A 26259-nucleotide genomic window follows, 5' to 3' on the forward strand; every position below is an offset into this window, starting at 1 on the left:
GGTGGATCACATTTAGTCTAAACTCTCAGCTATGACCTGTCCGTCTTGGGTGGCCATGCACGACGTAGCTCAGAGCTTCTTGGAGTTATTCAAGCCACTTCGCCACAACAAGGCAGCGATCCATGAAGGGAGGGGACTCATCTACACAGCTGCAAATAAGCATTTTATAAAGAGCAATAAAGATAAATAAAGATGGTCTGAAGCTCAACATCAAAAAAACGAAGATCATGGCCACTGGGCCCATCACCTCCTGGCAAATAGAAGGGGAAGAAATGGAGGCAGTGAGAGATTTTACTTTCTTGGGCTCCATGATCAGTGCAGATGGTGACAGCAGTCACGAAATTAAAAGACGCCTGCTCCTTGGGAGAAAGGCGATGGCAAACCTAGACAACATCTTAAAAAGCAGAGACATCACCTTGCCAACAAAGGTCCATATAGTAAAAGCCATGGTTTTCCCAGTAGTGATGTATGGAAGTGAGAGCTGGACCATAAAGAAGGCTGATCGCCGAAGAATTGATGCTTTTGAATTATGGTGCTGGAGGAGACTCTTGAGAGTCCCATGGACTGCAAGAAGATCAAACCTCTCCATTCTGAAGGAAATCAGCCCTGAGTGCTCACTGGAAGGACAGATTGTGAAGCTGAGGCTCCAATACTTTGGCCACCTCATGAGAAGAGAAGACTCCCTGGAAAAGACCCTGATGTTGGGAAAGATGGAGGACACAAGGAGAAGGGGACGACAGAGAATGAGATGGTTGGATGGTGTTCTTGAAGCTACTAGCATGAGTTTGATCAAACTGCGGGAGGCAGTGGAGGACAGAAGTGCCTGGCGTGCTCTGGTCCATGGGGTCACGAAGAGTCGGACACGACTAAACGACTAAACAACAACAACAACAAAGAGCAATATACAAACATGACACTAGATGGCAACCGTGAGCTATGCAAAATTCAATGTATTTTTCAAAACGTTTTTTAAAAAAGCTTTTTCACAGCATTTTTAAAAATGTGTGCGTAGATTCCACCTGGGTTGCAACTGCAAAGGCTGATGCGATCCTTTGATGGTTGAATAGAAGTCATGTGTATAATCTGGAAGTATATAAGAAACATTGCTTCGGATGTGGGTCTTTGCTACTCCCCCCCCCATGTTGTCCCTATGAGCATTTGTATTTCCTCAGGCAGTGGAAGCCCCCAAGGCAGTGCTCCACTGGTGGAGAAGCGGTGACGGCATTGACGCTGATTTATGGAGAGATCTTGCTGAAATCTCATGGAGTGCAAAACCTCACAAGAGCTCTCCCCATAAATTGGTGCTGGTGCTGCTTGTCTGCCAATGGCAGAGGTGGCAGGCAGCGCAGTGGCAGGCGGCATGGCAGAGCCAAGTGGCAATTTCTGTTTCCCCTTAAGTGGCAAAACGGGCCACATGCCTTCAGACTTGTGCCCTGGGATTCCAAGGAGTTTGTGCTTCAGACCCTGAAATGCCCATTGAGCTCAAGGCAGCATATAAATTCAATGCGTTAATACATAAGCAAAACAAGTGAATAAGTAAATCTGTGTCAGGTTGATCCTGTGCCGGGATAAGTGACTACTGTCACTTATCACTGAGCCTCAAGGAACATACCAGATTGTAGAATGGCCCGTCTTGAAAACACTCTGAAAGACTGAGCTTAGACATGCATGCATTTATTACACAAGGCTTGCCATATCTCGTGTTGAGCTGTGCATGTGAAACAGCAACCATACAGGGAGGAAAAATATATACGAGACAACATCTCAAGCACACTTTTCGCCAAAGACAGTTCACAAATGATTATTTAGCATCTTTTTTATTTATTTATATATTAAAGTATATACTGCCTATATGCCATCCAAGCAGTTTAAGAGTATAAACTCAATTGTAAAATCCGTAAGCAATTAAAATTCACAATAAACCAATTCAATCAAAGCAACAAAAGCTTCCATGATTTAGAAAGGCAAGAAAACAAGCCAGTTAAAATTTCTAATAATTAGAACAGTTAAAAAACACATAATTAGATCTCAAGTTCAGGGGAATACCTGCCTAAACAGGTGTGCTCTTCAAGAGCTGGAAGAATGCCAATAATGATGGGGTCTCTTCGCATTTCAACAGGGAGGTCATTCTACAAGACTGGTGCTATCGGTGATAAAGCCCACATCAGTGCTGCACATTCAGCAGAGAGTCATCAAGTGATGAACAATTTAGCTGCACTTCGTATGTTGCAGCTGCAGTATGGGCACAACGCTGGGACCCTGGCACAGTTGGCAGTAATTACTGCAAATAACCAGCAATGGTTAAGATGCTGGGCTTCCACACAAGCAGTTATGTCTGGACACAGCTCCAACGACACCAGCAATGATTACACTTTGAATTAGATGAGTATAAAGGAGCGAATCAAGTAATCTTATTCCCCCCCCCTTGTTAACGTGCATCACTGCAGTAACACATTATAGCTTCACCTTCCCAGTAATGAATGAATGTGACTTCTAGCAAGTCAGTATTTGTAAAAAGAAACACACACACACACATACAAAACCCACCTCACAACTATCACCACTCCTAAACAGTCATTATCGGTGTCTCTTAATGCAGTTTCTAAATGGCTTCCTAGAATTGTGTTTATAACACTTGAAAAACATTATGCTGTTTTATTAGCTGATGTCTTGGGTTCTAATGGCAGGGAAATCTAAAAGTGTGGCTTTGAAGCTAGTGTTGATTTCATTAGGGGGAAAATGTAGCATGACAAAGGAAACATTTGGACTGCTTTGGGGCAGCAGGGGTGGGATGGGGAGAGACTTCAGACTTAGAACTTCTTCCTGGTCTTACAGCAAAGGTGGCTAATTTGTGGCCCTCAAGATAATGTTAAGACTCTCCCACCAGCCCTAAGCCAGCACAGTCAATGGTCAGGAATGATGGGATTTGGAGTCCAACACAGGATCCCCTATAACCGGTGCTTCAAGAAATTCCGTAACAGACTTGTAAGTTTTCTGTAAAATATGTTCTATAAAACTTTAAGTCTCCCATGGTATTCTTGCAGAGAAGCTGGTAAAATGTGGGTTGGATGAGGTAACTGTTAGGTGGATTTGTAGCTGGTTGACTGACCAAACCCAAAGAGTGCTTACTACTGGTTCCTCATCACCATGGGAAAAAAGTGGCAAGTGGGGTGCTGCAGGGTTCTGTCCTGGGCCCATTGTTGTTTAACGTCTTTATAAATGACTTTGATGAAGCAATTGAGGGGTTTTCCATCAAATTTGCAGATGACACCAAACTGGGAGGGGTAGCTAATGGTGCAGAAGACAGAATCAGGATTCAAGAGCACCTTAACAGATTAAAGAACTGGCCCCAAATTAACAAAATGAATTTCAATAGGGACAAATGTAGAGTTCTACGCTCAGGCAGGAATAACCAGCTGCACAAATATAAGATGGAGGACACCCGGCTTGCCAGTAGTATATGTGAAAAGCATACAGGGGGACTTAGTAGAACAGAAACTCAACATGAGTTAACAGTGTGATGCAGCAACAAAAATAGCTAATGCTATTCTAGGCTGCATTAACAGAATTATAGTGCCCAGATCAAGGGAAGTAATAGTCCCACTCTATTGTGCTATGGTCAGATCACACCTGGAGTGCTGTGTCCTGTTTTGGGAACAATTTAAGAAACATATTGACAAGCTGGAAGCTGCGTAGAGGAGAGTCACCAAGATGATCAAGGGTCTGCCAACCAAGCCTTATGAGGACCAGTTGAGGGAGTTGGGTATGTTTAACCTGGATAAGAGGTGACAGAGGAAATATGACAAGCATCTTCAAATATCTAAAGGGGTGTCACATGGAAGATGGAGCAAGCTTGTTTTTTCCTGCTCCAGAGGGTAGGACCCAAACCAAAGACTTCAAGTTACAAGATAAGGTGCTGGGACTAAAGGATACAGTGGCATAAGGGCTGTGTATGATTACCATAGGATCCAACAATGTCACACTCTCAGTGTAGCAGTGTAATCCATGAACCGCTTCACACGATCTGGGTCAATGTTATTTGCCCAATAGCTTTCTTTCTTGAAATATGAACCAACGATCAAGGCATTTGCACCCAAGTAGTTCTTCAAGTTTTCCAGAGTCACTCCAGATCCAACCAGCACTGGTATCTTCACAGCACATCCAACTTCTGGAGAAAATTAAGTAGGGAAACTGATTTAAAAATCCCTATAAATGAAGGCAAGTTGTGGCAATGGCCACATACGGTGGAGGCTGGGTATTACATACTTATTTAAAGTGTGTATTTCAATTCACAGCTTCACATACTTCTAAGGTTTAAGAGGCATAGGTCCAGTTCAAATGTATTTATCATACATCTTCTTAAGAAATACATGAGGCTTTTGCCCACATGCTACATCCTGCTGCCATTCCATCCTTCCTTGGACCTTTGGAGCAATCAATCACAATTGCCTATGACTTCCAAACCACTAAACTGTGCTTCCTGGGACAAACAAAAACAAAAACCAAACAGAATCTTAAACCAACTTCACTCCGTGGTTAAGGTTCTGACTTGTTGGTTTCCTGACCACTATGTTGTGATTAACCCAGAAAATCTTCATATGGCCATGGTTTCCTGTAACATCCAAATTGGGGAATGGGAAGCACAAGGGTTTGTGGCAGGCACAGTTTATTAAGCGGAATATGTACATTCAAACCAGGAAATAGAAGTGCGTTCTAAGGAAAGTCCTTCTCTATTATGAACTCAGAACACAAGGAATAAAGCACTAGGGGGAGCTTTTGAATGAACAACACCTATCCACCATCCATGACTCACAGTGTCCTCACTTCAGCTGCTCTGATAGCAAACAACATTTGGTTTCTCCAGGCATAAATACCAGGAGGCGCTAGGGCTTTTGACCTTGCTTCATCAACAGCAAAAACTTTGCTGAAGTTGGTCTCAAGTAGCCCAGTGCTAGAGAAAGGGATCCAGTCCAAGGGCCAGACCCAGAAGTGGCCAACCCTCCATAGGCTCCATTGAGTGGATGGCAAGGCTGTCCACCTGCCATGTCAAGGGATGCAAAGCTCAAGCTTCTTCCTCAGCATACTCTGATTGAGTTCAAGCTATGGCTGCAAAGAAAGAATCTGGACTACACTCTAAAGTGTACTCCAATTTATTCCTTTGCAGCCAGGTGGTTGTTTTTTTCAGGCACCTTTTTCTGTTGCCACGCAGGACGGCAGAGAAGTGTGCCAAATAAAAACAAAAACATCAGATTGGGAGCATACATACGAGTCTTTCTGTGCAGCCTCAGGGTGAACTTGCCAGCACCCAACGTTACATGATGTCAAGCATGTGAAAGATGGCTGTAGTTCACTCAAAACAGCCAGCGAGACCAACCTACAAGGCCTGGTGGACCTAATTAAGCCCATGGGTTGAAGATTACTCCTCACTCCTATGAGCAGTCTTTAGCAGAGCTAAGAGTCCCTCTGCAATCTGCCTCTTGCTCAGGCATAGCAAACTTGGCCTTCCAGATGTTTTGAGACTACAATTCCCATCATCCCTGACCACTGGTCCTGTTAGCTAGGGATGATGGGAGTTGTAGTCCCAAAACATCTGGAGGGCTGTGTTTACCTATGCCTGCTGGTCTGCTCCATAACTTCCGCCTTTCTCTATTCCTGGGCTGACTTGTTAAGTGTTAACATTCCTCTTTATATCAAGATGTATTCAGTAACCACTGCACCATACGAAATGCTGTCATTAAACTGCCATGTAGCACACTGTATTTTTTTTTTTAATTGCTCCATTAATTTGAAAGAGCCGGCAAACACAGCAACAAGGCATACAACTCCCACCTCCTATGACCAACATCAAAAAAAGAGAAGCATAGCAATGCTGGAAGCAAATGTGATATAATCTCACTCTCCTCCCTTTTCAGTTCAGCTTTCAAAGAGACAAGTGATCAGATCAAAACACAAATTGGCTTAAGCTGTCAATGGGTTTATTTTGTAATATGATGAAAGGAATCCAATTGTGTCTACACTTAAGCAGCAGCAGGGTTCCAGTGGCAGAGACAGGCTCAATTTGCTGTCATAGATCTCCATTAGAAGATAGACAAGCACTCTCTCCCTCTATCTGTCTGTCTGTCTCTCTCTTACACACAAACGCAAAGCTTGTTTGCTTCGTTTTCACCATTCATAATTGCTGCACTAGAATGAGCTATGCTAGCTACCTGTGAGGCCACAAGTGCCACTGAGTAAACACTCAGGAGCAATTACAGCAAAGAATCCACACCCCATGTAGGTGTGTCGCAGAAACCTTTGATATATTGTTTTCTTGGAATCACAGAATTGTAGAGTTGGAAGGTACCCCAAGGGTCATCTAGTCCAACCCCTGCAACGCATGAATCCTGTCCACAGCTGTTCTTGGGCGGGCTCGAAATACCAGCCTTCTGGCTAACAGCCAGACACATTGATCCATTGTGCCACCTGGGTCATCCATTCCATTAACCCCCCTCAAAAGGGAAGTAAAAAACTGTCGGCATTGATTATATTCCGTGCTTGAAACATCTGAACTCTACACCAAGGAAACAGCAATAACAACAACAACAACAATCCCCCATTTGAAGAAATCGTGCCTGTTAGACATATTACAGATGACATTCCTTGAATGCCACCCTGCAGAATTTCACAGCATTTCTAACACTTTAGATGGTAAAAGGGAATTAGGTTAAGAAAGTAGACAGTAAGTTGGCCAAGACTACATTTCTGTAGCTACTGCAAGTCCAAAAAAACTTTGGTTTTGGAGACATCAGGCTATTTTGCACCACTTTTAACAGTCATGGCTTCCACCAAAGGGTCCCGGTGACTGTAGCTTGTAAAGCAGGCATCCCCAAACTCAGCCCTCCAGATGTTTTGGGACTACAACTCCCATCATCCCCGACCACTGGTCCTGTTAGCTAGGGATGATGGGAGTTGCAGTCCCAAAACATCTGAAGGGCCGAGTTTGGGGGTGCCTGTTGTAAAGGGTGCTGACCACACAAAGCTTCAGTCCCCAGGATTCTCTGTGGTGGTTAAAGTGGCATAAGAGTTACTTAAATGTATGGTGTAGATATAAACTTATTAAAGCGGAAAGTGGCTTAAACTGAAGCTGAGAAGATTTGAGCTATATAGAAGGAAGAATGCGGCAGAGCACTGGAGCACTAGAACGTATTGCCTAAAGTGGTGGCAGTATGACTCTGAACACCAGCTGCTGGGAATGAACCGCAGGTGAGCACGCTATCATCCTCATGCGCAGCTTGCAGGCTTCTCAATAGGGCATCTGGTTGGCCACTGTGAGAACAGGATGCTGGCCCAGATGGCCCATTAGCCTGACCCAGAAGGCTCTTCTGATGTTGTTGTTTTTAAATCAGTGGGAGTCTTGAAGAGCAGATTGGATAAATGGCTGGATTAGTTTGGTTGGATCTTGCCCTTGGTGGCAGGGATGGCTAGACAGCCTTCTTAAAGGAACAAGTGCCCATTTCAGAAGACCGGAGACCTTTGACAAAGAATGATATATATATATAGGACTCTTCCTTATTTCAAGAGGTTATCATTGCTGACTCGTGAATCAATGAACTAATCGGAGATCCAAACAGACTATTTTGCCTATTTGAAGTAAGGACATCAGGGATAGCATCTTTGCCCCCAAACCTATCAGGCACTTAATTGCTCCAGCTACTTTCTCCTAGGACATACATCAAGCATTTGGGAACCAGCTAGTAAAATCAAACTCCCACTGGTGTCCAGTCACTATTATTTATACTCCACTCTGTCAGATGTTGTTCTTCCTGCTGGAATGTCAGACCCAAGTGCAATCTCCTATTTCTTGCCATGTTAAGAGTTATGTTTTTAATTTACCTTCATTAGAAATAACCTTTTAAGAAAGGTTATGAAGAATGTCATCATTCATGAGCAACAGCTATCAAAAAGCAAGACTTTCCATCTTTTCTTTTTTTTTAATTAAGAGAAATGAGAAATATGTATGTACATATCCACTTTCCTGGCTAGCTGCTTAATACGACAGCTACTTATACCTGACGGGAACTGAAACATTTGCCACAAGTGGTTAGAGAAAGGATACTACTGGTAACATATACCCTTTATATTGGAGAAAATGATGTCCAATTGCATTATACTGTGTAAGAGCTAAAACAATGGACACATGTCATGTTTGAAACAAACAAATCTGCACGCACTGATAAAAAAATAACAATACAATGTACGTAAGCAAGCAATATCTCAATAGAATTTTGAGTCATGTTTAGTTTTCCAGGGTTCATCCAAGTTCATAATCTAGCAAGGGGAATACTATCTCTCTAGCAATAGTGAATCTGTATACTTCATGTGCCTTTGCAGGCTTCTTGGCGGCTGATCCCAGATTTTGGGACTCCCTTCATCTCGTTCTTCCACTGGCAGCTAAATATTGTTTTATTCCAACAGGCCTTTCAAAACTAACTTTTCCTCCTCTTCTTCCAGGAAAGGGCTTTTAATAGCACTGTGTCACTTTTATTCTTTTCATTATCTATATTTTAATAATTTGTTTTTACAATGTTTTAATTCCATTGTAGTTTACTTTTTAATGATGCTCTTTCAGCTTTTTGCATTTTGTGCGCTCTATTTTATCTGTAAGCTGCCTTGAGTCTGGGGGAAAGGCAGGACATAAGTAAATACAAGAAATATAATCGTCATAATCATACCACCTTCCAGTTCTTTGGGATCTGCCTCCAATCCAGTGGCAGCTCCAGTCAATATGACCCCGTCAGCCAGAAAGAATTCAGCAGCCTTAGCCGTCTCTGCTACACTGACATCAGCTGTCAGAGCGTGAGAACTGCCAACAACAGAAACCCAACCTGTTTACTTTTGGCAGCCATACCAAGTTATTGAAGCTTCCCACCCCCCACCCCCACCACCATGAAGTGGAGGGCCAGCTTTCCAGCACCATCATAATGTAATAAATCAAGGAAGTGAGCAAATCACTCTCAAGTGACATTCCACGCTCACATCAGTGTAGCTGGTGTTCAGACATTCAATCTCTCCAGTTGTAATTATACAGCAAATATTTGTAGTCCACACATTCCCAGATTATATCCCAGAATGCTTAAGGACTTAAGAAGAGCCTGCTGGATCAAGCATTAATTTTTAATGCAAGTTGCATTAGGATCACTCTGTGAGAAATACAATTATTCAACAAGTAACAAATGTAATTACTATTGTTAATCAAAATAGTGGCCCATTTAGTCCAGCATTGCGGCAATCACAACCTGAGCACTGTGCATTCCTCCAAGTGGTAAAATCCCCCAAATTCTCACTATTTTAAAAGGCTAAGTTGGGAGTGAGAATATATGTAGCTGCAGTAACAGAGCCAATGGTCTACTGGTGGAAGACTCAATTGTAAAACTTAGGGCTTCTGTCACTTGTACAGTGGTGCCTCGCAAGACGAAAAGAATCCGTTCCGTGATTCTCTTCGTCTAGCGGTTTTTTCGTCTTGCGAAGCAAGCCCATTGACGGATTAGAGGATTAGCGCTATTAGCGGCTTATCAGTTTATTGGATCAGCTGATTAGTGGCTTAGAAAAAGGGGGGGGAGGGAAAAACCCAGCAGGAACTCGCAAGACATTTTCGTCTTGCGAAGCAAGCCCATAGGAGATTCGTTTTGCGAAGCACCTCCAAAACGGAAAACTCTTTCGTCTAGCGAGTTTTCCGTCTTGCGAGGCATTCGTCTTGCGGGGCACCACTGTAAGTGGTAACCATACAAATTTAATGCAGGCGAAAGCAGACTCACTGACAGCGCATGTTTGGCAAGTATAGGTTTCTAACACATTTTGGCGTGAACCCTAATTACCTGTGTTTCTTTTTAATGTCAGCAAAAACCTGAATGTGTTCTGCTCCAATTTGCTTCCGGTATCTGAGCAAGTTGCCAGCACAGGCATTCAGAATCCCTTCATCTGCCACGTGAGAAAAAACAAAGCCTTCCGCTCGAATGAAGTCAAGACCTGCAAATGACAAGAATACTGTGATAAAGCTGACCGAGGGCCAGGCAGGAACTGTAAATCACGGTCACTTACCAGATGTATCCCAGCACGAAATGGGATACATTACAAAAGGTCAGTGGTCCATTAGCACACAGAGTGTGTACACAGGAGATCCAAAATTAAATCACCGCTCGGCTGTGATGTTTGCTAGGTGACTGTTTGCAAGTCGCTGTGTCTTGGAACATTGATGCCCTGATTTGATCCCCCATTACAATTCATTGATTCGTAAGTCGTCAAGTACAGTACCTTGGAAAAAGCAAGCACCTTAATCAAAGGTCTCTTCATCAAGGGGCTGTGCATTTTGGGTCTTCTGGGATGGACCCCACTTCCCTTAAGAGCAGGGTGCTCAACATCAGGTCTAGGGCTAAAATGCAGCCTTCCAGGACCCCTTTTTTGGCTCTCAGAACTCTCTCCAGTCGACACCCCTCAGTAGTCCTGCTTTGTGTGGCAGGAATGTGTCACTGAGTTCTGATCATGCCCCCTTTCTTGCCTGAATGGAGGGCAGAGAGGGATGTAAAGGGAAAAATTTACATCTCTTGCTTCTATCAACTTTTGCCTTTGGACCTACCAAATATGCGACACTGGTCTGTGGTCCCTGAAAGGTGATCTAGAAGGAAATGTGGCCCTTGGGCTGGAAAGGGTTTCCCGCTCTTGCCTAGTCAATTCTGCCTCCCAGAACTAGATGCGATTAAATTAATCCAACCATTTAGCCGATGCACTCCTCTAACAGTGTGTACTAAGGATAATATGGGTGCTAGTTCTGCAGCTCTGTTTCTGCCTCTAGAAAAGACAATCCCACCATCAGTCACTGTGATGCCAGGTTCTCCCTTAAAGTCATGGATTTTGCCCTGAAATCTAAGGAACTATTTTATACAAGAATCGAAACTATTGGTTCCTTTGCCCAGTATCAACCAATCCGATTGGCAGTGCCCCTCCAAGGTTTCAGACAAATGACTTTTCCCAGTCTTGTTACCAGATCTTTAACTGAACATAAAATCTGGGACTTTCTATACATACACACACACACACACACACAGAGACACACAGACACACAGACACACAGACAGACACACACAGCTTTACCTGTCCAGAGTAAAGCAATAATGTTGCAATAAGTTACAAGAACCAGAAGGGGTCGATGAAGGCAACATGTTGTTCCCTTCTTCAGTAAAAACTTGCTACTTCCTTCCTGCTTCTTCTTCAGTGTTACGGCATTTTGTTTTTGTCATTAACCTCATGACTCTGTGATGGCCACATATAAGCTTGTAAATGAAAATGGCTTTGCTTGCCTTAAAGGTAAAGGTACCCTTGACCATTAGGTCCAGTTGTGGCCGACTCTGGGGTTGCAGCACTCATCTCGCTTTATTGGCCGAGGGAGCCGGCATACAGCTTCTGGGTCATGTGGCCAGCATGACTAAGCCGCTTCTGGTGAACCAGAGCAGCGCACGGAAATGCCGTTTACCTTCCTGCCGGAGCAGTACCTATTTATCTACTTGCACTTTGACATGCTTTCAAACTGCTTGCTTGCCTTAGGCTTCCTTAATTCTTTCAGCCCATATATATTTCTGCACTCCACTGCAATATATAGACAGAACTCCTACGATACCACTAAAGAAATAGCAATCCTGGCTTACGGGGATCAAATCCGTGATTTTTTTGGGCATTATTAGCACCACGCTGCAGTCAGGTGTGCAGAATTGTAGCAGGGAAGCTAGGACGGCACAGAAAGCAAAGGACCAGGGTTTAACTTTCATGTAATGAATGCTAATTATTACATCAGATACTAAAAAATACAATGAGGTCTCAGGTGGGGTCAATCTAACCCAGACTTGTGGACTGAGTGTTCCCAAATGTTATCAAGAGGATGGGAAAATGATAGCTGCAGTGTAGGCAGCGCCTGTATCTTTATCGCCGCCATAAATGTTCCAGAGACCCAATAATATGCATCATTCTGTGCAGCCTCAAACAGATGTAGTTAATTAAATCAGGATCTACGCACAGGAAATTAGGCACTATTGAAGAACACATGGTACACCTGTTAATAATGAAGCAGTTGTGAACAAAGCTTGGTGAGCCGTTTCAGGCATGGGAGAACTCTTGCCATTCCCCCTCAGAAAGAAGGAATAATCAAGATGGCATGCAGCTTTTGCCAAGACAATGACATAAATTGCTTCTTGATGTTTAAAAAAAAGAAAGATGTTCTGCTGTAAAGCAATGCCTCAAATAAAAAAACCCCAGACAGTAATGCTGAACTCTTTACAAAGTTAACCTTACATCTCTGCTAGAGTCGGTAGGCGAGGATAAGTAAGAGTCAGGGCCTTTTCTGTGCCGGCCCCCCGAACTGTGGAACTCACTCCCCCTAGGGGTGCATTTGGCCCACCACTGCAAACCTGAGGCCATTAAAACTAAAAAAAACACCATATAGTTGGGGCTTTTGTTCTTGGAGATCTATATGATGACAGATAGCTTCATGATTGCAGGATTTTTGTATTGTTTTATTTAATTGCCCTTTTAAAAAATGATTGCTAATGCTGCTGTTGTTTTGTTTTGGGGTGTGTGTGTGTGTGTGTGTGTGTGTGTGTGTGTTGTGTGTCTACACTATGAAAACTGCCTTGAGTGGCCTAAGTCCCAAAAGGCAGCCTTTAAGTAACTGTATAAATGAGTAAAATAAACATTGATCCCTCAAAGTGGATGCTGACTCTTAGATGTTAATTTTGTGTGAAGTATCCATTCTTATTTCTTCACAGCATCCTTACACCCTTATTTTTCTTCCATCAACCTCCTTCAGATCAGCTTTTGCACAGATTTTATTTTATTTTTTTAGGAGCAGGGGTACAATGTATTTGTATGTCAAGGATCACCATCAACAGCCCTAGAAGAATCCAATACAGTGGTGCCCCGCAAGACGAATGCCTCGCAAGACGGAAAACTCGCTAGACAAAAGAGTTTTCTGTTTTGGAGGTGCTTCGCAAAACGAATTTCCTATGGGCTTGCTTCGCAAGACAATGTCTTGCAAGTTCCTGCTGGTTTTTTCCCCTCCCCCTCCCCTTTTTCTAAGCCGCTAAGCCGCTTATCAGCTGATCCGATCAGCAGATAAGCCGCTAAAAGTCGCTAATAGCGCTAATCCGCTAATCCGTCAATGGGCTTGCTTCGCAAGACGAAAAAACCGCTAGACAAAGAAAATCACAGAACGGATTCTTTTCGTCTTGTGAGGCACCACTGTAGTTGAGAAACTGAATGTGTGTGTAATCTAGAAATACTCTGTATTGCTTTTAAATGTTCATGGTGTTTTTACATAGCTCTGACCTTTTAAGAGGGCTGCATGTGAATAATTCTAAAAATAAAAAAATAAAAGCACATGAAGACTAGATGCAACTATGGTAAGGCACTGGGAGTCTGTTTCGCACCAAACAAAAGCACCAAACTACACAACTGGTTTTACATTGAACCTTCAGTATAGCAATGAAGATGAGCTTTGCTCTCCACTTAAAACAGCCTTTAAACTGGCAGTTTTGCATATAGGAACAAATTACAGTTCAGTAAAGATCTACTTACAAAAAAACCTGTTATCTTAAAAAATATAAAAGCCTTGGGAAAGATGACTGAAGTACCATTTGAGATGCTACCCTGAGAAGTAAAGGACCCCTGGATGGTTAAGTCCAGTCAAAGGTGACTATGGGGTTGCATTGCTCATCTCGCTTTCAGGCCGAGGGAGCCGGCATTTGTCCACAGACAGCTTTCCAGGTCATGTGGCCAGCATAACTAAACCACTTCTGGTGCAATGGGACACCGTGACGGAAACCAGAGCACACGGAAACGCCGTTTACCTTCCTGCCACAGTGGTACCTATTTATCTACTTGCATTGGCATGTTTTCGTACTGCTAGGTTGGCAGGAGCTAGGACAGAGCAACGGAAGCTCACCCCATCGTGGGGATTTGAACCGCCAACCTTCCGACTGGCAAACCCAAGAGGCTCAGTGGTTTAGAATAAACAAAGTGTTTATTCACTGCATTTCAGTCTAAAGGCAGAAGGAGAAACATATGAAGCTGCTTACACTGAGTCTGACCACTGGATCGTTAGAATTGTCAAAACTGACTGGCAGTGGCTCTCCAGGACTTCTCCTTCCCAAGCCCTGTTTGGAGGTGCTGGCAATAGAACCCAGGACCTTCTACATGCAAAGCATTGAGCTGTGGCTCTTCCTGCCAACCCACAGGGGACATGACACCACAGGTGACACCACAGTGGGTACATCTCCTGTGGATTGGCAGGAAAGGCCGTAACTCACAGATGTGCATTATCCCACTATTTGGGTAAATCATCCAAACCAGCGTTACTGACTGATTTCTGTATATTTGTCACGGCCTCAGTCCCTGCCTAGGTCTGCTTGCAAATATAGCATTGGGCTCCTGCGGAGAAGAAGCCAGGCCTCAGAATGCACGCTCCCCTCAACTTCAACCCAAATTCCACTCTTTCTTCCTTGTCATCTTTAACCATGGTTTCGTGTTACATCCATGTGGTGTTTGCCTCCTAGGTGGGTCATAAGGAAAGGGTTAAAATGAGTGTGATGTGATTGGCCAGTGAGAATGCAAGGGGGGAGTAAAAGTTACAGAGTGGGAGGTTTTGAAAGTCAGTTGAGGTTTGGGAGTTGAGGTCTGGGAATTGGAGAAGGAAGAGGGAGGAATAGGCAGTGGGTTGGTCGAGCTGTATTGTGTGTGAGAGAGAGGAATTGTTAGGTTGAGTCAGATAGATAGTTGGAATAATCAGTTTGGAGTTGTTGTTGAGAAGCGGGGTGGTGGCAGCGAAGAAAGCAATCACAGTGGTGGCACAGGGTCAATAGACCGTCAAAGGTCCGGGATCCCTGTGTGATCGCCACAACCCACAACCGATGCTAGCCAGTCAACATGAACCAGCTGACTTGTAAGCCTTAGTTGCTTACAAACCCTGGTTAAGAAGGGTGCCTTTTAAAGTATTATCCATGGTTAACATCAATGCAGATATAATGAAAATAAGGAAAGGGGATAAGTCTTTTTGCCAGAATCGAAGTGTATGGCCCCAAAGCTGGCCCCTGATTAGCAAACCATGGCTTTCAGGGAACAGCATTTGCACTGGGCCTTAGTGACTGTGCTAAATTGAGTTTGTGGTAAGCTGTGTGAAGAGAACTGATAATTATGTTTGTCAGCTTATGCATGCCTAACAGCTGCCAGAGCCTATCCACGCTTACTCAGAGGTAAGTCCCTTGGGTTCAGTTGTATTTACTTCTAGCTAAATATGCATAGAGTCAGGATCCAAGGGTGATGTGAATTGCTAGAAATCTGTATATAATTCTAAGTTCTAGGAAACTGTTCTGAATGAAGTTGAAAAGATACGGTAATTCAGCGGCCAATTTAATTCAATATAAATGAAGATTAGAGTGTTATGCCTAAGCAGAAAAGGGGCAAAATTGTTCCAAGTAGCCTTTTCTAAAATCATAGGAAGAATGTGAAAGAGAGAGGAGAAGAAATAGTTAAAATTATTGAGTGCACCTGAATATGAAGACATATCTGCTGTCTAATCAATTCTGCATATTGACTGAGGATCCTAGTAGTTTAAGTAAACTAAAGCATTCATCTGCAACAGTGAACTAGAAAAAAATGGCATTATCATTTTTTTGAAAATAAAATGCAATATGTAAAAGTAGTGCCAATCTAGGAAACAGATGTTAGATATAATAGACTATTCATCTGTCACAGTTTGCATCAAGATACATTAAAGGGATTGTGTAAAAGTAATGTATGTTTTTAGCATTAATCACCAATCATTCCTGAATCAGACATATCATAAATGAAATGCTAAAACTTTTATATGAGCATTCCAGCAGGCAAAAACAAGGCTGCATTAGAGCAATTTGTATTATTAATGCTCGTGCCATAAACAAAATTGACTTTTTGCTTAAATATAATTTCTGTGCTTTTGTCTGAAACTTACTCATAAACCAAGTTTCCTCAAAGCCCACAATGATTCTTACTGTACACAAGCACAACATTTGCCAAGTGTGTAACTGTGCAGGTTTCCATCATCTCCACAACAAGCCTGTGAATGGAGGTGGCCAGCATTTGAAACTCCCATTGTTCTAGGTGCGTTGTGCGACAGGGAATTTCATTAGCACTAGCAGTTCCTGAGCTCTGGGCGCAGTTCTGCACCGAAGATTTCAGATCAAAACTGCAGAGTGGAAGGAAAGGAGGACCTTTTTCTGCCTCTTCCAGCTACTCTCTGAAGACCGGATAAGAGACCCTCTTAAGAATATTAGGGGGATGGGCAGGGGAAGGACTAGACCATGTGGAAAATGCACATAATATTTTAGCTGAAGTTCATTCATTTTCAGGTTTGTATTCTTGTTATAAAAAAGCATGCCTAGACATTCCATTGTTGCGCCCACAACCTAGGTTTAAGGTGCCATTTAGCTCCTAGCTTTCATCTCTCGGTTTCTAATACTGGAGGCAGCCGCTACTGTTCCCATTTCAGAGGAAGGTGACCAAAGGTGAGCTATAAGAACACCTAATGGTTGCATAGATGAGCTAAAATTTGAATCCAAAACCTAGGATGGGCACTAGCCATTGGCCTACAGTTATTCTCCTTAAATTCAGGTTAATTTAATTTATTCTTAAGTGAATTTCATTAATTCAACAGAGGTATAATAGTTCATTACAGCAGATTACCGTGATATCCTGAGGTGTAACTGGAATTTGATGAGCAATGATAATGATTTAAATTAATCCCTTATACCATTTTATAGAACTAAATGGAAAGAAGCCATCAATGGATATTTATCACGAAGAGGCATAAAGCAGGTGTTAACACGGTTATGGCGAACAAGAACTTATAATGTGCTTTACTCTACCAGCACAGAAAATATCCACCCGAACAACACAGTTTCATACTGTCGCCTAACCATGGTTAGCTGCAGTTTACAAAGAGGGTAGAAGCCAATTTGCACACCCTGGCCAAAGCTAACCAAGCTTAGCACCAGCACTGGTGCATGCATAATGCCATACCTTTGTTAGCTCTGAAAAAGTGTGTGTGTGTGTGTGTGTGTGTGTGTGTGTGTGAGCAAATTCATGTGTGAGAAGGAAGGAGGTTTGGGGAAATGAGAACATTATGCCTGCTTAGGGCTTGTGAATAGGACACACATACTTGAGGGGTGTACAGCCTAAACCTCACTCTCTTGGATTTGAAAAAGTTGGTAGGTAAGCTTATACCAGTTGAGAATGGGAGAAGGTACACCACTAAAAAGAGGTACGCCTCAAGTGATTTATTTTATGAAGAATATCCAGTGTGTTCAACCATTGGTCTTCCTCGTGGGCAAAGGGTAAGAATACTTGGATGTGCTATAAGAAGGCACATGAAATCCTTTCATACAGAGGAAGGCTCAGACGTACTACTGAATTCAGTGGGGCATATTTCCAGGTAAATGGGTTAGGAATGCCGTTTTAGGCATCCTGTATAAAATGAAGCTCTACTACTAGTACCCTTTGCCATCAGCTTGAGGTCCACCTATTCCTTCACTCCGCAGGTATACTAACGTCAACTCCCATCTCCTGACTGTGGAAATACCACGCTGCTGAGGGAATAAAATAGTCATGTGGCTTTGCAGGAAAGTGTGGTGAGCTGGAGCAAGCACGTGAAACCCCGTGTCGTGTCGGGCTGGGACCTGGGAGACCAGGGTTCAAATCCCCACTCAGCTTTGAAGCTCACTGGGTGACCCTGGGCTAGTCAATGTGTCTCAGCCTGGCCTGCCTCACTGTTGCTGGGGATTAAATGAGGAGAGGGCAGAAAAGACGTACACTACCTTCAGTCCATTGGGAAAAAAGGTGGGATATAAATGCAATTAGAAATGATAATATACCGTACATAAAATCTGGTAAGCGGCCTGTGTTTAGGTCTCAGAATGCCAAAACAAAAAGCAATCCCAAATCAGTTCACTTACCAGAAGCAAGAGCGACTGCTATAGCATCTTGGTTTGCAGCACTTAGGATCTGAACACCCACTGGGAGATGGGGGCACGTCTGTTTCACAGTGGCACAAATGACTGCCATGGCTGCAGTGATTTCTGCACCCACACCAACTGTGTACGGCCGATCATGCATATTTTCTACAATCAAGCCATCCTGTTGGAATTAATACAGAGCTATTAAAAATCAGAAGAGCTGCTCAGAAATAAACAGAGGGATCTGCACACAGTGGATAGACTGGCAGATAACACTCAAGGAATTTGCATTGCGGTCATGCACAACAGCGCAGAATCTGCCTTCCTAGCGCAGAATCTGGAGCCTTATACAGTATTCTAAGACTTCTCAGTTTTCACTGCCAGAAAAGTGCTTAAGTTACAGGAGAAAAGACTGGTGAGCTTTTATGAAATCTGCAAGCCACAAACTTTGCTTGAGCCAAATCCCATCTTTGTCATATCCTCCTAAAAAAAATTAGCTAAGAAGAAGAGGAGGAGTTTGGATTTGATATCTCGCTTTATTACTACCCTAAGGAGTCTCAAAGCAGCTAACATTCTCCTTTCCCTTCCTCCCCCACAACAAACACTCTGTGAGGTGAGTGGGGCTGAGAGACTTCAGAGAAGTGTGACTAACCCAAGGTCACCCAGCAGCTGCATGTGGAGGAGCGGAGACACGAACCCAGTTCACCAGATTACGAGTCTACCGCTCTTAAGCACTACACCACACTGGCTCCACACTGGGAGCCATCACAAGAGGTAAGGTAGCTGGGACCCTCCTATGCCCCGGCCCCCAGTAATTCATGCAGCGATAAGAAGGAATACTACTTTAACAATGCCAATAAAAATTCCCAGTATATGTAGCCAAGCTCATTAAAAAGTTTTAGGGGCCCCCCGCAGATAATAACAACAAACAAACTAAGGTGTAAAAAAACCTGCACACCTTCAAATACTTCTGCAGAAGATAATTTTAAGTGAGAATGACTCTGCTTGTACAAACCCCCGCTTGCTAAATGCTGACCCAACAGCAAGATTTTTGTAAAACAATCATAAAAAATTAACGTTGTGCTCAATTACAGTATATCCCTTTCAAATGAATCTGAAGTGCAAAAGCCATTAAATTGTAACTTTCATTTTCACCAAGTCAAGCCTTAATTTCCCCAAGAGAACAGGGGGCCTTGGCTCAACTGCAATAACTGAGGGATCTGATAACCAAAAGGAATTAAATGAAGACAGTAGAGGAGATGTTTGTTGAGAAGAGCTGGTGGTTCTGTTTTTTGACCTGTTTTTCTACTGAGAGATTAAGAAAAGAAGCAAGTCACTATTTTCTCAGCCAAACCAAACTCACAGGCCTCTTGTGAGGATTAATGGGTTTAGGGGTGGAAATACCATGCGATCCACCCCAAGTTCATGATGTTACCAGGGTGGTCTTTCAGTACTATTTGTGCATGTGGAAGCTTCGAGGCAGTCTTACTGCTTCACTTCCAACCAGTACCTATCCTGTAACTTCCTGATCAACTCCCGTAACTTTTCATACCACAAATTCAAAATTCAAATCACACGGGGTGGGGTAGAGAGGGGACATTGTTCCACTTTTGTTGTGCTGTCGCCCCTCCAAACAGCAAAAACTTGGTAGCATTGTGGAAGCATCACAGAAGAACCAATAACGCAGAAGAAACCTACCACAAATTCACTACGATTGTGTCAAGAACATGCTGCAGAAGGGGTTCCTAGTTTTTTTACAGGGGCAAGCTGAAGCTGCCCACTTGGACCATATTTAAATTATGAAGCCGAGGGCCTTCTGGCAGTTCCCTCACTGCGAGAAGCCAAGTTACAGGGAACCAGGCAGAGGGCCTTCTCGGTAGTGGAACACCCTCCCACCAGATGTCAAAAAGAACAACAACTACCAGACTTTTAGAAGACATCTGAAGGCAGCCCTGTTTAGGGAAGCTTTTAATGTTGGATGCATTACTTCTCTTAAAACAGCATCACACTTCTCTTAAAACAGCCAAATAAGTACTGAGCATGTTCAGTAGCCAGAATTCTAGTATGGGAGGGGGGGAGGTTTACTTCTCTCTGTACCATTCATAATTTTTGTTTGAAAAATTTAGAAGAGAATGGAAGATACGTAGGAGAAAAGGCATCATCAAAATCTAGAGGGTGCAGCCTCTCCAGTGACACTGACGTTTTACAAAAGGCCACGCATGAGGCAAGAAGTTCAGTGATCTAGTAAAAGCAATAATGTTGGTATATTTCCCGTCCTCTGTAAAAATGAAAGCTGAACATGGCAAAATTGAGAGGGTTATAAACTCCTTGGAATCTGTCACTGCATATAATCTTGTCATGGCAATTTTGATTGTGTTTGGCAAAACAAGCATATCGCAGCTACAATTTTTCAGCACAGATGGCATCATGTCTGAGCATTCACTTGTTTTCATTAATATGCTCCAACATTATAAATCTTCCATATTTATTATGTTCTTTTAAAAAAGCACTAATGCATCAAACAAGCCACCTTCTATATAGAAAAAAACCCTGCGGATCTGCTTTCATCAGTCATGTCTGCATACCACTTTGAGACAGGAAGATGTACTTGTAATCCTCTCTATTCTACTCCACTGTTTCAGCAAAAAAAAATTTTAAGGGGCATGGGAAGAGTTATAGCTACAAGAAAGGCAGCAATGGATAGAACAATCACATTAGCATAGATCCCCTCAAATCAGTGGTAATGCATGAGAGTTAAAATGCTACAGTCTATAATGGTTTGGTGAAATCCAAAATGCACAGTAAGTCAAAAATTGTAATGGCAAGCCAGCTTTTGAATTCTCCAGAACTTTTCATCAGAAAGGCTGTTAAACAAAACAAGGGAGCAAGGAGAGGAGACTGTGGTGTTGCTGCTCCCCAAATCTACAACTTATAATAATAACCTTACGGAAGGCAGACGTTTGCAGACCTAATTGGATTCATATCTCAAGGTGCAAGAAATTGTTGCACCCAGGCTATTGGGAAAATTAGGTCATCCAAGTTGTTGGCCATTAAAACATCTTGGATTGGGGCAGGGAGAATCCATTTTTAAACTATGCACTATGTGTCTGTTCTGAGACTTCCAACATTCAGCTTCACTGGATGACCTCAGCCTGTAGTATCAAGAGGAAGGGAGAAAAACTTCTCTAGGATTTCTTCCCCCGTATCATGCATAATTTTATACACCTCTCTCATGTCCCACACTTACTCACCTCTTTTACTAAACTAAAAAGGCCCCCAAACAGGGAGGTTGTTCAGTATCATGATCAACTGGGTCAGCCTCTTTGGAATCTGTTCCTGCTGTAACAATAGTGTTCCTGAGGTTTTGCCACCAGCACTGTGCACAGTGCTCGAGGTAAGCCACTACTGTATTATCTATGCATATAACTCTTTCTCCACCTGTACTTCAAGGCCACATGTAAATCTACTGCATTCCCATCTTTGACTTATCCTGCATTTCCCCCATCCTTCCCTATACGCCATTTCTGTCACCCACCTGTCCCAAAAATCTTTCCTGTTACATATCTTCATCAACTCTTATCAATACACCCATCAATACACCCATTGAACTTTCTTCCATTTTTTTGGCCTTCGGTCCTTTTGTCTTTTGACGGACTAAATTTAGACCCCTCACTTGACTCTGGCTGTAAAGAGGTGCGACTTTATGAAGCCATACAGAATGTTTACTGTAAAAAAACACAAACCCCAATCTTTTCTAATTAAAAAAAAGAAATCAGTCGAGAAATAACACCAGACCCAAAACTATGGTTCATTTAAGTTCTGCTTGAAGGCTGGTTACCAGGGCATCACATCACCACCATGCCAGGAATTTATATATTCACTGCAGGCAGGTTGATGGAGAAGTGTGAAGCAGCACAGGAATACAGGGTGCAATGGAATGTGTAAAGCATACCCTGACCTTTTCAAAGGACATGCACCCCGTTAAAAATCTGCTGACCTATGGAAATTACTGCAACACCTGAGGACCAATGGAAATTCATTGGTACCTCACTGTTGTTGCCTCTGGCTCAAAGTGGCCTTTCAGGTCTTGCCTTCTAAATACACACAGCAAAGACTGCTTTCCATCGACAGATGTATCAGAGTGACGTTGTGGGTGGGCAACAGTACAGACAAGTGAAAGCTGCATTTGCTGTATTGCCTTTTAATAAGTTAAGGTTTTTGCAGAGCAGCATAGCCTAACTACAACAGCCAGGAAGTGAGCACCAGAATGATAAAAAGACGGCGGCTTGAACATATATGATATGTATTGAATAAACACATGCAGTGCTGTAGAGAGTGCATGACCATTGGTCCATGGAGCTCAATTTGTTGGCTCTTGACCAAAAGTAGATCTCCAAGGTCCCAGACAGAGGAATTTTCCTCCCATTGCTCAAGGTTCTTTAACTAGACAAACCTGGAGCATTATATATGCAAAAGCAGAGCTCTGCCACTGAAATATGGGCCCTCCTTTTGTACCTGCTTCATCTTAAACTCCTTGATACCATGAGAAAAGGGGATTGGCAGACTGTAACCAACTTGAAAACAGAGTGCTGTGTAATTTTTGTATAATGCTACATTTTTTCTTTCATGTTTTTACTATTGTCTAGTGTCATTGTTCCCCACTCTGGGAAACACTGAAGAGTGCATTATAAGTACTCAAAATAAATAAATAAGCATCAAAAGAATGAAATTGGAACCTAAATATATTTTTAAAAATGTACACTCCAGTTAAGTTGATGGATTGCTATTTCAGACTATTTACAAAACATTAATTTTTGTTTGAATTTCAAATGCACCACCACCACTTTTTATTTCGATCCAGAATTTTGCACAACATTCAACCATGTAAAACATTAACTAGGAAGTTTCAATAAACAAAAGAGAAAGGAAGAGATAGCTCTTACAACTCCTGCAGCCTTGTAAATCTCAGCTTCCTGACAGGCTTCTTCAATGATCTGCGGCAATGGCAAGGTATTCCTTGGGGTTCCTGCAAATATAAAGTTGTCACCACACTTACACAAATACATACACACACTCTAGCTTTTAATGCCATCAAGGTTATGGCTATTCTTTCTCTAAGTGGTGAGTGACAAATTAACTTCCCTTGTCATATGATCAACCAGTGACAAGAACAAATTTCACATATTGGCTATCAGCCCTTCCAGAATCCCCTTGTAATGCTTTCTTACAAATTAATACCATTTAAGTACCATAACTGAAAAAGTGAACAATAAGGCACTTATATAAATGGCAGGACTTCATATGGACTGTAATAGGTAATATTAAAAATTAATAATAATAATAATAATACATGTATAGGATTTTTTTCAGATGCAATGATAAAATACAGTTACAGGAACAGGCCACAGTGATGCTGCCTTCCTCTTTTGAAAAGATCATAAGTTTTAGCTTCCATTTTTTTATTAACTGCAGCTCATATTACATCCAAACTCAGAAGAATTGTGGTTGATCTTACCTATGGTTTATTGAAAAAAGCCAACTTCAGACCTTGCTTTAGGAAGCTGGCTTATTTCAACAGACCACAGTTAAGATGTACCACAGTTTAGGGTTACTAAATTGTGTTTAATTAAAAATGGAAGCAAAAACCTCTGATCTCACCAGAATCATGCCTATGAAGGGAAGGTCCAGAGCCTGTTCTTCTAATGAAGCTATAGAAAGGTTCACTAAACTTAAAAGTCAGGCAAAGTATCCTAGTTTTGTATATTCCTTTATATTAGTGTCTGGATAATTTAACAAGATACAGTCTTGGGAACAAGTCCTACATAGTCTTGGGCTAACCCAGTAAAATGCAGGTTAAAAAGAACATTGCCGATACAACTATTCATTCATAAAATCACATTAATATACAGTATATGATTTTCTGACAGCAATATTTTAGGACGTATGAAATCCATAAACACATTTCATTTGGATAACTGAACTAACTAAGCATCAGTTCGCCATGCATCCCTTTTACATATTCCAAGGTACCTGGCAGTGCCTGGCTTTTTTTGAAGCGCAGAACATCTTTGCCATAATAAATTTCCCCCTAGCACCTGTTAATATTCTCTCCTATCCTGTTGTTTCAAATAACAATTAAAAAATGAGGCATTCACCTGGCAGCGCTTTCACATGGACCATCCCAATGATGACTGATCGTAATCGCCCGAAAAGCTGCAAAAACTTCATCATCTAGAGAGATGGAAAGATCCTCATAAGCATATGACTAATTGGTTTCTTTAATCAAGTAAAAGGCCCCAAAAGCAACATCTTGCAAATGAGAACAGTCTGCTTTTGTTTCTTTACTTTCTTTCAAGATATTCGCAACCTTCTTAACTCTGTGGGCCCTCATTTTATACAGAATAGGAATTTTATCTATAGAATATCTTACCAGGTTTTCCATCACTTGGGCAGTCCTGTTTTCTAACAGCAGCACCAGTCAATTTACACATATTTAAAACTACTTAACAGAAAAAGTAAGTTGTAATGATGGATAATTTCTTTATAATGTCCTCTGCCAGTGGGAGAGATGGGAAGCAGGGCTCATTTCATCAGCTTTGCTGGAGGCCCAGTTCCATCAGACACCTCCTACTCCTGAACAATGCAAGCTGGTCATTACAAGAACAACAGTTTTAAGAATTTGTTCCGAAGTTTGACTCCCCACCCTCCACTTCCCTCCCTGTCCCTTTCCCCATGTGTGTCCTGCTTTTGTAAACTGTTAGTGTTGGCAGGAACTGCTTTCCTTTAACTGACTGTATGTAAGCCACTCTGGGAGGCTTTTTAGCAGCAGAGCGGAGTACAAATGATGTAAACAGAAAATACAAACTTACGCCAAGGCTCTTATGTCCTATTGGTTTTCAACCAGTGTGCAGTGGCATCCCCGGGGTGCCATGAATGATGGTCAGGGGTGCTGTGGGCAACACTGACCTCTGTCCCTCCTTCCTCTGATGCCCTCTGCCATTTCGGCCTCCCAAAGGCTTGCACAACTGTTACAGCAGCCCTGGCCACAAGCTCTGCAGGTGAATATTGCCTCTGGGGCTGGTCAGGTGTTCCTGTTTGCCAGGAGCTGAGGCGGCCTTGAAGTAAGCAAACAAGCAAGTGGGTGAGGGAGCCCAGCCAAGTAGTCCACCAGCCCTTGCTGTCCAGAATGGACAGACAAGTCCCTGGGCCCTGTGGGGCAGTGTGAGGAGGCACCTCTCTTTGGGACAGGCAGCTCAGAGACCGGGGCCATCATCAGTGGCTGCCCAGAGGATTCCCAATGAGAGGGGAGAGGAGAGGAGGCTGAGGGAACACTCCACAAGGGATGGTGAGGGGCTGCCAGCTCTGCAGGCAAGAGGAGACATAACTGGGCTCCTGAGCCCTACAGGGGTGAGGCAGAAAGAATGCAATTGGTCAAGGGAACCATGGACTCAAAAAGGTTGAAAACCTCTGCTCTAGAGAAACCTTATTCATTGAACTCAAGACATGTTGTGCTGTAATCACTGCTACCAGCAAAAGGCACTCTGCACATGCTCTGGTGCGTTTTCCCTGAGGAGACTCCTCCCAGTCTTTCCCATACTCAACAAAGTATTAGAAAGCAATAGAAACACTTAAACTTGCAAAAGCCTGGCCCCCAGGTTTGTGTGTATGTATGTTTGTTTACATATTAAAAGCAATTCATTGCACCATCTCCCAAAGAAAGCTCAATAACTTATTGCGCCATCTCCCCCATCAAAAATCCTGCTGGTCTTTCCTCTCAATATCCCCACTCAATGAATCAGCCGCATTCTTTATATGCTCAGAGGCACCGAGACCCAGGGAAGTTGGAGTGGAGAAGGGAGGGAGGGGAGTAGCCAACCGTATAGAGAAGCGCTTCCTCGCCCTCTTCCCGCCCCCAGCAGAGGAAGGAAGCGACCGCCCTTTCTCCTTCCCGCTCAGCAGCTGCAACAGCACCGCCTCTCCTCGCAGAAGCCCCGCCCCTGTCCCGCCCACCAGCAAGCCCCGCCCCCGGGACCCCCCAAGCCAACCTGGGCCGGGGCCTCGCGCTCACCTGGAGGGCCCCCCTCTGCCCCCCCCCCGCGGAGGCGCCTCCACCTGCCCGAGCCTGGCCTTAGCCTGGCTGCAGGGCGGAGGGGAATGGGGCAAGCCCGGAGGCGGCGGCGACCCTGAGGCAGCAGAAATGCCCGCGCTCGGGGTCTGGGCCCGCCCTGTGCGCGCAGAGAAAAGGCCGCGC

At 43.2% G+C, this 26259-nt stretch overlaps 2 protein-coding genes across 7 annotated transcripts in view; both read right to left on the minus strand.

Moving 5' to 3' along the window:
- LOC309537863 (protein C19orf12 homolog) overlaps nt 1-26259 on the minus strand; it is a 206520-nt gene that overhangs the window by 35944 nt on the left and 144317 nt on the right. The window lies entirely within an intron of this gene.
- LOC309537850 (uncharacterized protein F13E9.13, mitochondrial-like) lies at nt 1659-26174 on the minus strand. Of its 5 annotated transcripts, XM_082233021.1 has the most exons (8): nt 24975-26016; nt 24164-24239; nt 23655-23716; nt 22952-23034; nt 18009-18189; nt 9855-10005; nt 8715-8842; nt 1659-4168 (listed from the first exon to the last, which is right to left on the minus strand). In XM_082233021.1, the coding sequence occupies exons 1-8, from the start codon at nt 25006-25008 to the stop codon at nt 3978-3980; spliced, it is 906 nt and encodes a 301-aa protein (XP_082089147.1). In that variant the 5' UTR covers nt 25009-26016; the 3' UTR covers nt 1659-3977. The 5 variants fall into 5 exon arrangements, with proteins under 5 accessions (XP_082089147.1, XP_082089145.1, XP_082089146.1 ...); XM_082233019.1 differs by lacking the exons at nt 23655-23716; nt 24975-26016 and adding an exon at nt 26077-26174; XM_082233020.1 differs by lacking the exon at nt 23655-23716 and having other exon boundaries at nt 24975-26008.

Source organism: Podarcis vaucheri, assembly GCF_965113315.1.
Source record: "Podarcis vaucheri genome assembly, chromosome: 7".
Taxonomy (NCBI): Eukaryota; Metazoa; Chordata; class Lepidosauria; order Squamata; family Lacertidae; genus Podarcis; species Podarcis vaucheri.

Excerpts from the sequence above, each read along its gene's own strand:
- LOC309537850 (XM_082233021.1), bottom strand. The coding sequence starts at position 25,008 with ATGGCAGAGGGCATCAGAGGAAGGAGGGACAGAG. Across the intron at positions 24,240-24,974 it reads CAGAGGAAGGAGGGACAGAG|ATGATGAAGTTTTTGCAGCT; the intron begins GTCAGTGTTGCC and ends CCATCTCTCTAG. Across the intron at positions 18,190-22,951 it reads TTTACAAGGCTGCAGGAGTT|GATGGCTTGATTGTAGAAAA; the intron begins GTAAGAGCTATC and ends TAATTCCAACAG.